Genomic DNA, 18,493 nt, shown 5'->3' on the forward strand with positions numbered 1-18,493 from the left:
CAACCTAAATGAATTCAGTGGGCATCCATTTTTATGCGTGTTACTTGGCCATTACAAGAAATCCACTTTATAGATAAAGAAACACTTTATATATTTGCCCTTTTGTCTTCTAACTCTTCTTCACTGCTCCAGAGCAGTAAAACCATCTTGCCACCAACACATACCTCTCAAACCGCATCTTGTCTCTCCCCAAATTCATTACTATTAAGATCATTTAGAGTTTCTGGCTATCTTGTTCTCTTTTTCCTAGCACTTCACTTCGTAGCTTCCTCCTACTTAATATACTAAGACAAGAAATCAGATGCAGGACTCTTGTTAGAGGATGGGGGAGGGAAACAGCTCTTCAGCAAATGAAAGGAGCGAGCAATGGGTTATTGCTCACCTATAGGTAATGCTTGTCTTGGTCATATTGACTGGAACAGGACAGAGAAGAGGAGGAAAAGTAGAGCTCTATATTTACGTTACAAGTCCACTTGTAAGAGAGGTGGTCAAGTTATATAATTTTACAGCTTTTACTGGAAAGATTCAGTATCTTAACATTTTTCTCTCATGTGAATTTTAGATCCTATTCTAAACACTTTTGCCATTTAAAAATAGAGTACTAACTCAAATTCATAATATTTCAGCCCTATTACACAGTACAATTGCCTCAACTTCAACAGAGCCACAGAGATGCATTGAATAATTTCTGTGGTGATGGAAAACAACTAAGCTCCTCCCATATTGTTTGAAATCTTGTTAGTTACTAATTTGTTGTTGAGTTAGAATAATAAATGTAGCAGTTTTATGTATCATTAATGTGTGTAAAAGACATTCATAAAAAATGTATAACAAATGCATCTCTGGAACTTGGAGACCTGTGCAATGTAGCATCTTTGTAATTGCATTTTTTTTCTGGTAAAAGGGAAGCACGTTAATCAGTGATTTAATTTTAAATGAATAGAAGTCAATTCTTCTAAAATATAGAATAGAACCTCTCAGTTTCCTATGCACGTTCACATAAAATAAATCATAAATACTTATTTCCCTTTATGGAATATCTCACAGAACATATTCAGTTGAAACCAAACATAATTCAATCAGTGAATATTCTGTTTTCTCTATCAACTGTTAATTGGAAGAGAGGTAAAGGGTAATAAATAAATGTCTTTACTTTCCATTGTATAGGACTTGAAAATGAAAAAAATATATTACTTTAAAAACTTAAATTGATTTCTATAAAATATGTCACCTCATAATTATCTGAAGATTTTTAATAAATGTGTTTTAAATTTAGGCTTATTAGACCCTTTTCTTTACAGTATACTAGAAAGTTCAATTTGTATAAAAATGTATTTATGTATATGAATAATTTTGCTCCATGAATATTTTTGAATAGCTTTAATCTCTATGAATAGTTTTGCTCCATTAAATTCTATGACTGTTTTGCTCCAAAGAAAACCAGGTACTGAATTATTTACGTTTGGCCTAGATAAGGTTTAGTTTAAATAGTTGTCATTATTCTAGTTTAGATTGCAAAGAAAAAAATGCTTCCTTCTCTGTGTTCCATAGAACTTCAGATCACATGATATTTGTATTAATTTGTATTTTTGATACACACACAAACACATACATAGATATTTCCCCACTAGCCTGTGTATTATAAGTGTGTGGACAGCATCTGCTTAATTTTTCTATGCCATAATGTTAGTTATATGGTAAGCGTACAAAATATTGAAATGAATCATACTCAAATATTGAAATGAAGTATAAAAATCAATTTTTAAGGTGCTGTGGTGTTTTAAAATTCACTTTTATATCCTCCAATGGTAAATTTCATAGTCTATTTACAAAATATAACTGAAACTTCCTATGTCTTTCCTCTCAAGTTTATGAGAAAGCTTTCCTCATTGCTTATGACTGCATACTCATATACATTATCTTGAAAGTCCATAATATCAGGAGATTTGGATGAGATATCGCCACTTAACAATGCTCAAACTATAGTTTAGCCATTGCTATTGTCTAGAGAACACATTGAAAGCCTAAATATTTAGGAGCGATTATAGTATTTAGATAAAGACAGAATATAGATGTCTACATACAGAGGGTGCCCAAAAATTTATACACATTTTAAAAAAGGAAAACTGTTAAAATTGTAATACTCAATATATACCAAAAGATGATAACAAAAGATGAGTACAAGTCACATTTGACTTCTGCAATTACAAGAGGTGCTCAAAGTCGTTACCATCAGTGTCCAGACACGTCTGATTACGGCAAGCTACTGCTTGAGCAACGTTGACCAAAGGGTCAACTTGTATACATTTTTTTGGCTCTCCCAGTATGTATAATGTGAAGTGTCCAAATTGAATCACACTGTGATAGAGTTAGTAGCAAATATAATAAGAACTCTTAACTATACACCTATTACATTCTAATCCTTGTGACCCTTTGGATATCTTTAAGACTATTGCAAAGTGTTGACAAATATTGTAACTATTTGAATCCATATCAAAATATGGATGCTGAAAAAATTGATGAACCATGGCATAGCCTGTTATGTTGGCTAGATAGATGTAGGTATTACCATTCCCAGAGTGTAGCCAGATGATAGCACAGCATGTTACCAACCAAACTATGGCAGTTTCCATGATCTTAACTGAAAAGTCTCAACAGAATCTTAAAAATATGGTAAATCAAACCAGATGTAGAAAAGATTCATTAGAATGTTGAAATAATGAAAATAAAGGAATAGTTCTATTATTGTTTGAATAATAAACTTTAGACATTAAAATAACATCAAGATTGAAGCATACATAAACTCCCTAAGAGGCAAATAAATAAATTTATACCTTTAATTGAAACCTGCTCTATTTTATTCATTGTAATAAAATTATATCCTATCAGGATTTCCTACAGCTCTTTACACAATTGTCTTTATTGACCAACTTTAGATTACTGTTGCTTGTTAAATGACGTCATTATATTGTGGCTATTTTAAAAAAGGAAAAATTACTGATTTGTTGGATTCTAATTAATATATTTATTTGAATTTAATACAGGAATTTCTAATAATTATCAAATTTTAGTTTTCATGACCTGGGAACTTAGTTACTATTGTCTCTGTTTATTTTCTAATTCTACTGATTAAAACATCTGTTAAATTATTGTTTTATTATATACATTTCTTCATAATGATTCAAGGTTTTTGTTAAATTACACGTAAACTGAAATAATACTTACAGGATAATATGACCTATATTTCTTAGAGATTAAAATTTGTTTTGTGTCCTTTATGCTGTTTTATGATGCACTGCCATTCTTTATCTGTGTAGGTTAGACAAACACTCTTTATTCCTATCTGTTATCATGTTAATATAAGTGTCTCTAATAAATATCTAAACATACAAGGTTTTGTTAGACACAAGTTTTAATAACGTCAATTAACATTATTCTTTGGTAACAGAGTGTTGTTTTAGATTTTATTACAGTGTCCTAAAATTAGTAGTAACTTCGCTTGTCTTTCTACTTGAAATTAGGATTAAGTACTTCAGATTTTTATATAATGTATTTGTGCATGTTTGCATGTACATGGGTCTGTGAGACAGTGAGAGATAGAGGACACACTTTAGCACAATGGCTAAATTCATGAATATTCAATCAAGAATTGTGTCGAAATATGCACAAATGCTAAGTAGTTTAAAAAGGTTATAAAACAGTGAAGATTACATCTTAATATTTAATTTTAAATTTAAATGTATTTAAAAATTTAATTAATCCAAATTATATTCATTAAAAGTATTAAATTTAATTCTACTGGCATTTAACTGAGAGTCAATAAAACTAGAAGACCAATAAAAGTAAATATTGCAATATTTCATATTTTTCAAAAGTGTGTGGTTATATTACGAAAAGCATTTAAACTTTTATTAATGTACTTTTATTTTAGTTTAAAATTAACAATATATGTTTATTATAAGAAGCCGAGGAGTATAGAGAACACCCAAGTCTTACCTCATCCATTCTTTCATTGAAGATACAAATTTTGGTTTGGTGTATGTTTTTACAGTTTTATCCATGCTCAAGTTGTTTAATTTTCATTGTTTCTATATTATCCCTTATATTTGTTCATGCCATCATGTGTTATTCTTAAACGTGCAAAGATCATGATTATGATTATATCAATGGTAATTTCTCTATATGATGATTATGGGATTTTGGTCATTTGATCAGTTATTGCTCTAGGAGCCTCAATTGTATACTTTGTGGCAAACTACTATTTTTGATATTTTGATTCAAAGTTGATTTTTTATAGATTCACAGAAACCACAGAAAAATAAAAGCTTACCAACATGGGTTAAATTTTTCTTTTGTGTAATCCGGTGTATTCCTTTGTTTGCATTATGAAAAGAAACAGTAATCCAGTGATGCTGACGCATAAAGCATCATGAGTATTACTAACTAAAACATCTATGCTAACCAAATAATAAACTAGGATCCTAGCCTTGTTAAATTGTTCTAACAGGGATGAGTAATTTACATTTTACTGAACATTGTAAAATTTCATACACTGAAAATTATTTGGATATTCAATTTTCATGTGGAAGGTAAATATATAACATATTGCCTTTCAAACTCTCCCCAGTCTTGGGCATTTGAGGCTTCGCCCATGAAATGGAAGACAAAGAATGATCAGTCAAGTGAAAATAGTCGAGTTCAGAATTCCTGACTATTGGTAATCACTCATTTAACCAGATCCTGTAATGTGACTAAGTTAAACCCAGATCTAAATATTATGTATTTATGGTATTGAGAACGACTCAGCTACATTGGCATAGTTTTATTTCACACACTACTTTATAGAATACACTTATATGTGTAATTATAGCCTTCCTGAAAAACTAAAAATGTGCTTGATGGACTATTCAAAGTTACGTATTTATATATAACTATTAATGTATTTAAGATGGCTGATCATACTGAAGTGATGAAAGGCATTCGTCAATATCCAGGAGTTCGATATCCTGTCCTCACTCCTAATCTTCAGGGTTTTCACCGTGCTGTAAGTGTGCTTCTAATTTTTCTCAAATAAATATGCTTCTTACTGTTTTCAAGTTCTTTCCAAAGTTAAAACTGTGTCAAATTTAACTCATTTGTTATCCTGTACAAATACTATGCTAAAATACTGACATGAATACGTGGAAATCATTACCCTCATCTTTCAGTTAGGGACTAAAGTGCTTTGCATAAATGGTTCTTCCAGTTTAACCATTCAAAAATTAAAATACAGTTACCCATTTTGATGAAATTATTTTGAAAGTGCATTTTGTGCATCCATCTTAAATAAGGAATATAGAATGTAGCCTAATCAGTTCTCAGTACAATGTTATAATTATAATTATTATTGTAGTGAGTGATTATTTTTGTCAACTTTTTTTAATCTGCTTGCTGTTGCTGTTGTCCCACCCAACCCTTTAAGATGAAGCTAATCACTGTCTTGGAACTTCCTCTAACAGATTTCCCTATTGCTCTTCTGGCTTGTTCCTTCGAACCCTCTGTGACTTAGGAATTTATATGCAAATAGGCTTTAATAATTACGCACAAGAAAAATCAATGTGATTTTAAGTAAAGGCTTGAGGTGTTACGCTTCCATGCTTTACTGTAAAAGTTTTGCATCTGCTATTGCTGGTGTTAATGGATATTTTTTACTTTTGTATTTCAGACTGTGAGATTGTAAGTGCTAGTTAATACATTACCTGTTAATGTCTCTTGTTAAAACCACTTTTGTTTGATTTGATATAATTGTTTATCACATTGTAAAGAAAAAAGAAGCATTTTAAGAAATTTTAAATATTACTGTCATTTGGTCCTAAACACAGTAGGGAATGTATCTATCTTGAAAAGACACTGTGAGGACACCCTCAGGATAGAAGGGCAAGTGATGGACTGAAACAAATCTTGGCTTGGGAGTCAGGCAAACCTATGCTCAAAACACTGTTCCGAAATGTTTATTAGCTCTGTGACCTCGTGGTCATGATTTAGTGTCTTTGTCCACAGTTTTCTCATCTGTAGAATGGGATAATACTTAGTTTACAAGATTATTTGTGTATCAGAAATAGGGCGTGCAAAGTACCGGTAACAATAGTGGAACATAGTATGTGTTCCATAAATATAATTTTAATTTTAGAGGTTAAAATTGATTTGGATAGAGGAGTGGAAGCAGATATATTTTTTTTAAAGTTAGAGGAAAGATAATTTTTTTTTCTTAATGGATTACTAGGGATCAGAAAGAGAGGGGGGTTTAGGCACAGTCTAGAGAGATACATTAATAGAAAGTCTTAAAACTTCTGCTGGAAAAAGAAGAGACTTGACATTTGAAAACAAATCACTGGAGAATCCTTGGGGAAAGAGTGAAGATGGCAAAAGGGGCAAAAAGGGAAAACTGATTAGGTTAACATTTATGGATTTAAAATTGACAAGAGGATTTGGCATTAGACACACGAGAGTGTGGTTATGGCAGTCAAGGTGTGAAACAGTGGAAGCTAGGTTAAGAGATAGGAAGAAAATTGGGGACAAAATCGAAATGATGAATTGAAAACTATTTTTCTGTTGGATTGTGGGAAGAAAAGGAAAACAGGAAGCATTTACTGTACTCTGCTTGAATAATTGGTCTAAAAATAATGTTTTCCATAGATATTTAAGAGGTTTTGTTGGGCTGCTAGTATTTTCCATAAGGAGTGTTAAAATATTTGAGGATAACATAATTTAGGAAAGGCAAAATTATTTTTGAACATCATCATTGTGTTTTCTGTGCCTCATAGATTTATGAGTGTTGCAGATTGTGGAATTATTCTTGCAAATTTTTTTTACATTTCAAAAAAGTGTATGTAGCCATATGTGAGGAATGTGATTTAAAATTTTTAAGCGAAATGTTAAAGAATGCAAGCCTGACTTTGTAGAGTAGTTAATATTTCTTCTATTGCTGTCATTTACATTTTTGAAATTATTAGCATTTGCCTTTAAATTATATTTTTCAGGTTGCTGCTGGTGCCACTGAGATATCAGTTTTTGGAGCTGCATCTGAATCCTTTAGCAAGAAGAATATTAACTGTTCTATTGAAGAAAGTATGGAGAAGTTTGAGGAGGTCGTTAAGTCTGCAAGGCACATGAATATTCCAGCACGAGGGTACTTACAAAATTTCACAAGTCCTATTTAGTTAACATCTATTGTTAAAGCTCATTTATGAACTATTTAGACATTCTTTGATCATTTATAATGATATACATAGTGTGTCTTATTTTTACCGTATGTGATCAGACCCATCACTATTAGCGGTACATCTCATTAATATCAGTTAATAATTATTAGACTGTATCTAGCTTGTAGAGTGTGTAACACAGTTGAAATCAGAGGGAGTAGCATGCAAACCTGACATTGTTACTCATTTTATTAATACTGAATTATTCAAATGCAGCCATCTTTTGATCTCAGCCCCGTATGAGTTAATAAATTGATGTAAACATAACAGCATTTGGAAAGGAATCATCTAATGTGGTTTTTCAATTTTTAAAAAAATTTTTTAAGAAACCTGACTCCCCCCCCCCAAAGAATGTTTCATATAGAATTTTAATAGAATATGTAAAACATAAAATTGAATCTGAGCTGTACTGGGAAGTTGGGCACATCATTGCACCCCTTCAACCTCCCCATCAACAGCCGCCTTTCCTGCTTTCTCTCTCTTATCCCAAAGCCGAGGTATATAGGGAAGGAGAAGAGAGAGAAAACCCACTTTGGTTTTTACCTGCTTCTGAGAACAGCAGTTGCAGCATCTATTGCAAACAGGCTCTACACCCAGGCCTGTGTTCTGTGAAATGTATAATAAATTCTTTGTTACTTAAGACAGAAGTTGTTCCTAAGACATTAGCTAATTATCCATTGATTTTCCCAGTTATGAAGATGTAATAAATAGACCATATCGTCTTAATAAATTAAAATGCATAGCATGTGTAAGAGAAGGCCAAATGTAACTGGATTTAGATGCAGGTTATACCTCCTTTGGTTAAGGTGATCAAAGTTCATGGTGGCAGGAAATATTCAGCAGTTAATGAGAAAGACAAGTGGATCCAATTTCGAGTGATGATAGTAGAAAAGCTTTAGATTTCAGACAAGGTCCTTGGAAGAGCAATGACCTTGGTTGAATTCTAATGGAGTTAGATTACACCATGGTGAACTATCTTGTTGGTTTGCTTATTTTTTTTAACTTCTTTTTTGTCTCTGTCCACATGAATTTTTTAAACACACAAAATTATTTTGTAAGTAAATATATCATAACATGCAAAGCACATACAAGAAAAAAATTAAGATAATGTATTTCCACAGACAGAAAACAAAGGATGTGTATTATTAAGGCAAAGTCAAGTAACCATAGTCAAAAAGGAGAAATGTACTATAAGCTTCTAAATTCAAACATGCATAGGTTGTTTTATCTCTCTTTCCTTTAAATGAAAGGGAAAAAGAAGCAAGCTATTCCATTTCTATGTGTGTTTAAATTTGCAGTTTGGTTTTTGAGTAAAATCTCTTTGGAAAGTTGGAAAACCACATAACTATAAGAAGTTAAGTGAATGTGCAGCTTACACTTCATATATGAAGTTTAATATTTAAAGATAGATGTAAACATAAATTGTATGATACCAGATTTTATCATTTTAATTTTTCTCTTATAACACAGAATAAGGATTGTAGTAAAGCCAATAGAAACCCTAAATCCTCTTTAATACTGATTGCTGAACATTTAATATTGTCCCATCAGTAAAGAAACTTCTAACCATGCGACAACTTAAAAAGTTTCCCAGGCTTTGATAAGAAGGGTACAGAAGTACAAGATGGACAAGGAGTGAGACGTAGTCAAATGAAATCAGCAAAGTACATTGGAGAGTTAATGTAGAGTTATACTATAGACAAATGTATGTTTCTCGATGCAGAGTTTGATCCTGTGGAATGTAAGTCTTGGATGTTTTTGAAACACTACTCACTTGTAGAAATGTGCCTCTTGGTATGTGAGTTCACTATTTATTTGTACAATTGAAAATTATCTTCTTACTTCCCAAAATTTTCAGAGAGTTTAACTTAGATTTTATTCTTACTGCAAATCTAGGTTGTAGGTACTCATTATTAAAAGTAACAGGCCATTGGTACTCGTGTAAAGAACAGAGCCATGTTCATCGACTTGAAATTGAAGTAGATGCTTCAGCATGTCTTAATATGGCCACAGCTACATCAACATGTACTTGATCATCATCCAGAAAAATCTGTGTCATCAGCTGTCAGATTTAAAGGCCATCAGGCACTATGCATTGTATAAATGTTGGCCAGTTAATATTTTTTACAAACATAGCAAACTTTCATTTGGTCAAAATAGCAGCTTTTAGTAACGTTATGAAAGCTATTGTTTGGTTCCATCCCTCACAAAACACACACATACACATTCATGTGTACATGCTTTTCATACAGGCTCAGAACTTTACATCACATCTGGGACAATGGGGAATGATACCACGCCCTGTCATTGACAGAAAATGCAGAGTCAGCTAACGAGTGCTGCATATACATTATATATGAATGCACAATGAGATGTCTGCATTTTTGACTTCTTTCTTTAATGTGTAATTCGTGACTTTTAAAAAATCTAGGTTATATTTTTATTATGACTGAATTTTTAAAGAGTTAAAAGCCAAAGAAAAATAAAAGCCTGTGATAAATGTAATCATGTTCTCTCTTTTTAGCAATGGCATTTATTGAAATAATTATCTCTTAGTTTGTCAAGATCCTTTTAAATTTGAAATGCATCAAGATATGAAGTAGTGTTCTAATATATCATATAAAATATTCAGGTTTTATTCCTTTTTGTTTAAAGCAAGTATCAATGTGTCTTTAATGAAATCACATGAGTCACTTGCTCACGCTGTGTGTATGAATATTAATTTAAAGAGGAAACTATCACTATGGTGCCATTATAAATTTCACTGTTAAAATGCTTATAAATATATACTAAAATTCACACGGTCAGCAGTTGTGCATATCAAATCAAAACTTTTAAACATAATTATGTCTTAGGCTTCTCCTATAAAATGGCCTAGAATGATTTGATCCATGATTAACCTCCTGAAAGTCTGGGCCTACTGAAAGTTAAAAGGAGTATATTTTTAACATTTTTCCTAGAAGCCAAACAAAATTATTCACCCATTGTTTAAAACAACACAAACAGAAAAAGTACTTGACTGTGAACTGCAATTACTGAATGTCTTTTGAAATTCCCAGAAAAAGTAAAGATACAGAATAATAACAGGGAATAAAAGGCAAATTAGTAATTAAACTAATAAAGACAATTATAGAAAACTTTTAGATACTGAAAAAGAAAAGCAATTATAGATGAGATAATGTTTCCCTTTAGTCATAGCTTTTTTTTTTAACTGAGTTACCATTGGTTTATAACATAAGTTATAGGTGTACAACATCATAATTCAATATCTGTATACACTGTCGTGTGCTTACCACGAAAAGTCTCGTTTTCATCCTTCACCATACGTGTAACCTCCTTTACCCATTTTGCCCTCACTCTCATCCCCTTCCCTTCAGGTAAACACCAATCTGTTATTGATATCTATGAGTTGTTTTTGTTTGTTCATTTGTTTTTTTTCCTTTTTTGTATTCCACATGAGTGAAATCAAATGATATTTGTTCTTTTCAGTCTGATTTATTTCACTTAGCATAATATCCTTAAGGCCTATCCATGTTGTCACAAATGGCAATATTTCATCTTCTTTATGTCCAAGTAGTATTCCATTGAGTGTGTGTGTGTGTGTGTGTGTACTACATCATCTTTGTCCATTTATTGGTCGATGGACACATAGGTTGTTTCTACCGTGTTTCCCCGAAAATAAGACCTAGCCAGACAATCAGCTCTAATGTGTTTTTGAAACAAAAATTAATATGACTTGGTCTTATTTTACTGTAATATAATACCAGGTCTAATGTAATGTAATTATAATATAATATAATATAATATAATATAATATAATATAATATAATATAATATAATGTAATACATATACTATACTATACTATAATATAATATAATGTAATCATATAATACCGGGTCTTATACTAATTTTTGCTCCAAAAGATGCATTAGAACTGATTGTCAGGCTAGGTCTTATTTTCAGAGAAACACAGTATATCTTGGCTATTGTAAATATTCTTCAGCTAAATACCCAGAAGTGGAATACTGGATCACATGGTAGTTCTGCTTTTAATTTTTTGAGGAACCTCCGTACTATTTTCCATAATGGCTCTACCAGTTTACATTCCCGCCAACAGTGCATGAGGGTTCCCTTTTCTCCTTGCTAACAACCTGTCTTCTTGGTAATAACCATTTTAAAAGTTGTGAGGTGATGTTTCCTGTAGTTTTGATTTGCATTTCCCTAATGATTAGTGATGTTGAACATCTTTTCATGTGTCTTTTCCTTGGAAAAAGATTTATTGAGATCCTCTGCCCATTTTTTAATCAGGTTGTTTGTTTTTTGTTGTCGTTGAATTATTGTTGTTGTTGAGTTATATTTTGGATATTAACCCCTCATGAGAATTATCACTGGCAAATATCTTCTCCCATTCAATAAATTGTATTTTTTGTTTTGTTAATGGTTCCCTTTGCTGTACAGAAGCTCTTATGTTTGATGTAGTCCCAGTTATCTGTGTTTGTTTTTGTTTCCCTTGCTGTTGGAGTCAAATCCACAAAAAACTGCTTAGACTGATGTCCAGGAGCTTAATGCCCATGTTTTCTTCTATGCAATATATGGTTTTAGGTCTTACATTTAAGTCTTTAATCCATTTTACTGGCTTTTCCTTTGAGAGAATTTATAACTCAACACATTTATTCAAGAACTTGCAACCTGCTTGTGTGTTAGCCCCATCATCTAGGTTATGTTGCACAGTTTGCATTTCCTATCCTTCCCTTTAATGCAAAATGTCATTTTGGATTCTGATCCTGACCCTGAAGGTAATAGCAGTCTTATTGCGTGAAATAATAAGCTTCTGATTTAGGGCTCAGTTTTTTAAATACTCAGTGACTGGCAGGCAGTGTTTCTCATGACTGATATAGGAAATACCTTCCATTGGATGATCTACCCCAATGGAATTCACTTGCACATATGGCGCTGTCTTCTTATAAGTGGACAGCTTATTGGTCAAATTCCTTTACAACTTCTATTAAACTAAGGTCTTTGTGTTGGCCTGGAAGAGCAATTCAAATCATAATTTACCAAAATATGGTACATAAAACTCTAAAAATGAGACATCTGTTAAAGCTATTTTCTTTCATACATATGGTCTGCATGAAGGTTTATACTTTGTTTTTTAGCCTTAGATATTATTCCATCACTGCTGTATGCCAGAATAACTCATACCCAGCAATAGTTAATATGCATAAGATGTGTTTGTGTAGTCATGCCTAAATAGCCATCATGGAGAGCTTTTGTGGAAAGAATGTGTTTTGTTATTTCTCATAAAATTAGCTTTTTATAGTAAATGGAGAATCTTAGCAGCATTGGTACTTTAGACCAGGAAATAATCTTTGTTTCTTATATCATCTACAGTGATAAGTGTAAATAGGCTCTCAAAAACTTATTTTTGGTTGGCTTCTGAGTAATGGAATGCTATTTTGTGTTGTTCATATGTTGATATATTTTGCACCAGTGCATCAAAGTGCTCCTATATTTAAGTGTTTTAATTACCTTTAATTGACATTACATGTCATCACTCTTGGGATTGCTATTCTCTTCTGAGGAGAGCAATGTATGACTCTTTCCACTGTTTGTGACATTGATTCAACTCTTTGTGTTTCTTTTTGCTAGGATGATTGGAGGAACATGGGATAATTATGGGGAGATAGGCTTGGCTCAGGCCTAACTGTAGGTGCTTTTTTATGATTCAGTGCTACTAAGTAAAGTTGTTAAAGACTTGAAAGCCTCAGTTTTGCATTTTATCGTGATTTTGCACAACGCAGATGTCCCTTGACTTATAATGGGGTTATTTTTCCAATAAACCCATCATCAGTTGAAAATATTGTAAGTTGAAAATGCATTTAATGCGCTTAACCATGAAACATTATAGTTTAGCTTAGCCTACCTTAAATGTGCTCAGAACACTTTCATTAGCCTACAGTATGCAAAATCATATAACACAATGAATACACTGCAGAGAATTTTTCATTTACCCTAATAATCTTGTAGCTGACTGGAAGCTGCAGTCACTGGCTCTGCCCACCATCATAGGAGAATATCGTACTGCATTGTGCTAGCCTGGGAAAAGATCAAAATTCAAAATTTGAAGTATGATTTCTACCGAATGTATATGGCTTTCTCAACACCTAAAGTAAAAAAAAAAAAAATGTTAAGTTGAACCATCTTAAATCATAAGTGGCTTCAATAAGAATAAATAAAAATAAAACTACTCACATTTCTAACCACAGAGTTAATGTAACATCGTGCTTTTTGTTCATTTTAGCAGAATTATTTTCGATATGGGTGGTGATCATATCACTCTGTCATCTTAAATAATATTTAAAACGTAGTTCTAAGTCTTACTTTCAAATATGTGTTATCATCTCTGGCTACGGGAGTTAGAACACTAATAGCCTGGATTTAGCTATACATGTATTGTATAGATGAGGAACTTTATAGAAAATTATTCAGAAGGTGATAATGACATATTAACTGACACATTGCTGCATTAATTTATTCAAGAAATATTGGGTGTTTTATATAATGTACTGTTGTGATACTATGTGGAATATGAAAAATAGCCTAATTTCAAAGAGTTACTAACAAACTGGGAAAATAATATGTATTAAATAATTATTATATTATTAAAAAAGACAAGTACATTAAGAGAGATACAGATAAATCTTGTTGAAGTTTAAAGTATTGCTGTGGCTAAGACTTCCAGTACTGTATTGAATAATCGTGGTGATAGTGGGAATCCTTGTCTTTTCCTGATTTTAGAGGAAAGGCTTTCAGCTTTTCTCCATCGAACATGATGTAAGCTGTGGGCTTGTCATGTATAGCCTTTATGAAGTTGAAGTAAGTTCCTTCTGTATCCGTTTTTTGAGAGATTTTTTTAATCATAAATGGACGTTGATTTTGTCAAATGCTTTTTCTGCATCTCTTGAAATAATCGTATAATTTTTATCCTTGGTTTTATTGGTGTGATGAATGGCATTAATTGTTTTGCAGATGTTGAACTACCCTTACATCCCTGGTATAAGTCTCACTTGATCACGGTGTATAATCCTTTTAAGGTATTGTTGAATTCAGATTGCTAGTCTTTTATTGAGCATTTTTGCATCTATGAGTATGTTCATCAGGGATATTGGCCTGTAATTCTTTTTTTTTTTTTTGTCTGATTTTGGTATCAGGCTAATGCCTAGTAGAATGAGTTTGGAAATATCCCTCTTTAATTTTTTGGAATAGTTTGAGAAGGATCGGTACCAATTCTTCTTTAAATATTTGGTAAAATTTACCTGTGAAGCATCTGGCCCTGGGCCTTTGTTTGTTGGGAGTTTTTTGATTACTTCTTCAATTTCATTGCTAGTAATTGGGCAGTTCAGATTCTCTGTTTCTTCCTGGTGTAGTGTTGGACAGTTGTGTATAAGGCCTGAAACCATAATACACTTAGAAGAAAACATAGGAAATAAACTATTTGACATCAGTCTGAACTATCTTTTTAGATACATCCCTTCAAGCAACAGAAACAAAAGCAAAAATAAACAAATGGACTTCATCAAAATAAAAAGCTTCTGCACAGTAAGGGAAACTTTCAACAAGACAAAAAGACAACCTACTGAATGGGAGAATATATTTACAAATGATAATTCAGTATGGGGTTGATATCTAAAACACCTAAGACACTCATACATCTCAACAGAAAAATAAATAATCTGATTGAATAATGGTCAGAGGACATGAAAAGCCATTTTCCAAAGAAGATATACACATAGCCAGCAGACATGAAAAGATGCTCAACATCTCTAATCAGAAAAATGCAAATCAAAACCACACACTACTCAAGATAGCTATTATCAGAAAGTCAACAAATAGCATGTTGAGAGGATGTAGAGTAAAGGGAACCCTTGTACATTGTTGGTGGGACTGCTAACTGGTGCAGCCCCTATGGAAAACATTATGGAGATTCCTGAAAAAAACTGAAAATAGATATACCATATGCCATATGACCTAACAATTCCACTTCTGCGTATTCATCCAAAGAAAATAAAAATACTAATTTGAAATGATATATGCACCCCTATGTTCATTGCAACATTATTTATTATACCCAAAATAGGGAAGCAATCCATTGATAGATAAATCGATAAAGATGATGTGACGTGTGTGTGTGTAGTGTGTATGTGTGTATATATTATATAATATCTGTAATTATAAAATTATATATATTTATGTAATATAATATAATATATATACATATGTAATTATATACATTATAATTTAATTATATATCATGTATATAATATATACACACACCCACTACACACACACAATGGGATATTACATAGTAATAAAAAAGAATGTAATATTGCCATTTGTGACAACATGGATGGATCTAGAGGGTATTATACTAAGTGAAAGTCAGGTAGAGAAATACAAATAAATAGATGGTTTCACTTATATGTGGAACCTAAACAAACAAACAAACAAAACAAATAGAGACTCATAGACACAGAGACCAAAGGGAGGAGTATGGGAATGGGTGAAAAGCAGAAGGGGAATACAGTCAATAATATTGTAATAAGTTTCCATAGTACAGATGATTGCTAGAATTAGTGGGTGACCAAGTGTACAGTATAAAAATGTGTCATTATACGATACACATGAAACTAATAAAACCAATATAAGATTGTGTACCAACTATACTTAAATAAAAAATAAATTAAAAAAAAATTAAGTTTAAAGTAATACTATATTAAAGTTGTCTGGAGTTATTTAGAGAGAGCTCATGAAGAAAGTGTTAATAAAATGAAATCATTAACGACTATTCTATTCAATGCATAAATTTAAAACATATAGCCAAGCTCAGAAAAGAAAGTCCCAGATTTCATCAAAGAAAATGTGGTAAACATGCAGGTCGATGCCACTAGTCATGGGGGTATCTGTCCCACATAGACTCCCTGGTGGCTTGGAAATGGATTTAATGTCTATGTGAGGAAAGATAAATGTCCTGCTAAAACATGGATTTGTAACTGAGGTTAATGAAGTGACTACTCGACTTACAGGGAAGCAGAGCATATGTAGATGAAATGCAATGGAGTGTGAAGTCCAGGCACACCCTAGGCCTGGGATTGCTTGAGGGAATGAAAACAGACGTGCAGAGACTTGGGGTTATGGCGTAACGGGGTAGCTGTGGCCAGGTCATAAGTTAAGAACGCAAGAAAGGTTTGTTTGATATTGTCTTGCATTTGTTATTTTTTGCTGGTTTTGCTTTTCACATTTATAGGGACGACATATAAATGGATGGTTTGGATTTTCTGTTTAATCACATCTAGATATTTTGAGTTCAGAATCAAGGTACTTATATTTTCAACATATTATCTATACTCATTATATTTGAATTGAAAACATACATCTTTTTTTATCCATAGCTACCTTATCCAGTATTATGTTTACATAAGAACATTTTCTTTTCACACATGTTGATTAAATGTATACAGCTTATTAAAACAATAAGCTTAGATTATAAAATTTGGAAGGGCAGAAAGATGGGCTTCCTTCCCAGTGTGACTATTTTTTAATTAAAGTTTATTGGGGTGACAATGGTTAGTAAACTTAAATAGGTTTCAGGTGTACAATTCTGTATTACATCATCTATATCTCACATTGTGTGTTCACCACCCAGAGTCAGTTCTCCTTCCATCACCCTATATTTGCCCAGCATCACTTTCAAATAAGTGATGAATTTGCCTTTTTTTGCTTCCCTTTTCTCATAACTGCTTGCCTGGCTTATGGAACTAATTTATTTTAATTCCAAAATACAACTTTATTAATGTTTTAAAACTTTTGAAATTAGGTTACATCTTTAGTATCAATGGATATGTATTGAATAATTTAATATGTGTTATATTTTTCTTATTCTAAAATCTGTTAGGCAATTTATAGTATATCATCCAACCAACAGCATGGGAAAATCAAGGAAATAATGGTAGTGCCTTCTCTCATGTTTTTGCCCCCACCTTTCCTCTGGCAGCCACTTCCAGAGTTACCAAGAAATTACATTTCTGGAAAACAAATCTGACCTTGTCACTACGTTTCCTAATAATTTTGAGTGATCTCAAAATTCAAATTCCTTGGCATGGCATCCAAGAGCCTTGCTATCTAAAGCCTTTCGTTCTGGCCCAAAGTCCTGGATCTTCAGCCTCGTTTCCCACCATCTCTCCTCTCCCTCATGTGAATTGCCTCATTCCTAACAATCAGATCATGATGCATTATTTTAATACAAGTGCTGTAAAGTCTCTGAGGAAAGTTTAATAAAATGGGATTGGTGTTGAGCTGAAAATAGCTAAAACAGATTTTTTATAAAGCATAATACCTTAAGATGGAAATGTATCATTGTCCTTGCAGGAAAGGCTTGACTTTTTATATTAAATTGTTGAAGAAGCTTATGGAATATCTTTATTTGGAGCCTTTTAAACACAGCCGAGACACTCTTCTGTTTGGGGTGATTTAGGTACACCCACGAGAGATAAACAAGATGAACTTTGAGGTTGTGGCCAGTTCTAGGAGTTTTGGGGTGATTCATGACTATCTAAAATGAGGCCAAAACATCCAGATGGGAGTGACGAGAGAAATTCAGCTAGCCACTGCATGCTCTCTTTCTATGGTTCCAAAGACCTGGATAGTTCACAGTTGAATGTATGTACTTATTTAAATCACACTATATATTTCATTGGTATTTTCTGTTTTGAATGCTCATATGTTGCTAAAGTATAAAAAACCTCCACAAGATAAACACCTGTTATCCTATTCCCATATGCCATCAAATAATACAGAAAGAAAACTGTGAGTCAAAATGAAAATGTTCAAAACTTGTTTTTGTTTGGTCTGAGAATGAAGTAATAACGAAGGAATAGTGCAAAACACATTTTCCTCGATGACTTTTTGGCTATTTCTTTATTTTTATAAAATGAAACTTAGGGAGTGGCTTATCGACCACACTCATATTTATATTGTCTTATGTTTTAAATGCAGGTATGTGTCTTGTACCCTGGGCTGTCCATATGAAGGAAGCATCACACCGCAAAAAGTGACAGAGGTAAGATATGGCTCTGGTTTTCTGGTTCATGGGGAAACGCTGTATATTATTTTCATTGGGCTATTTTCCTTACTATTTAGTGCATCTGTACAATGACGACTAAGGGGGACAGTGGAGTGGGAGACGTGTGATTAC

The 18,493-nt window shown here is 32.5% G+C and overlaps 1 protein-coding gene across 5 annotated transcripts in view; it reads left to right on the plus strand.

Moving 5' to 3' along the window:
• Positions 1–18,493, plus strand: part of HMGCLL1 (3-hydroxy-3-methylglutaryl-CoA lyase like 1) — a 139,565-nt gene that overhangs the window by 59,267 nt on the left and 61,805 nt on the right. For all 5 annotated transcript variants that reach the window (XR_013993106.1, XM_081044821.1, XM_081044824.1 and 2 more), the window contains 3 exons: positions 4,949–5,044; positions 7,020–7,168; positions 18,295–18,358. Coding sequence is in view for 4 of the 5 variants with exons in the window: in XM_081044821.1 (XP_080900947.1) it covers positions 4,949–5,044; positions 7,020–7,168; positions 18,295–18,358 (309 nt within the window). In the remaining variant the exon portion in view is untranslated. The remainder of the gene's footprint in view (positions 1–4,948; positions 5,045–7,019; positions 7,169–18,294; positions 18,359–18,493) is intronic.

Source organism: Rhinolophus hipposideros (assembly GCF_964194185.1).
Source record: "Rhinolophus hipposideros genome assembly, chromosome: 3".
In the NCBI taxonomy this organism is placed as follows: domain Eukaryota; kingdom Metazoa; phylum Chordata; class Mammalia; order Chiroptera; family Rhinolophidae; genus Rhinolophus; species Rhinolophus hipposideros.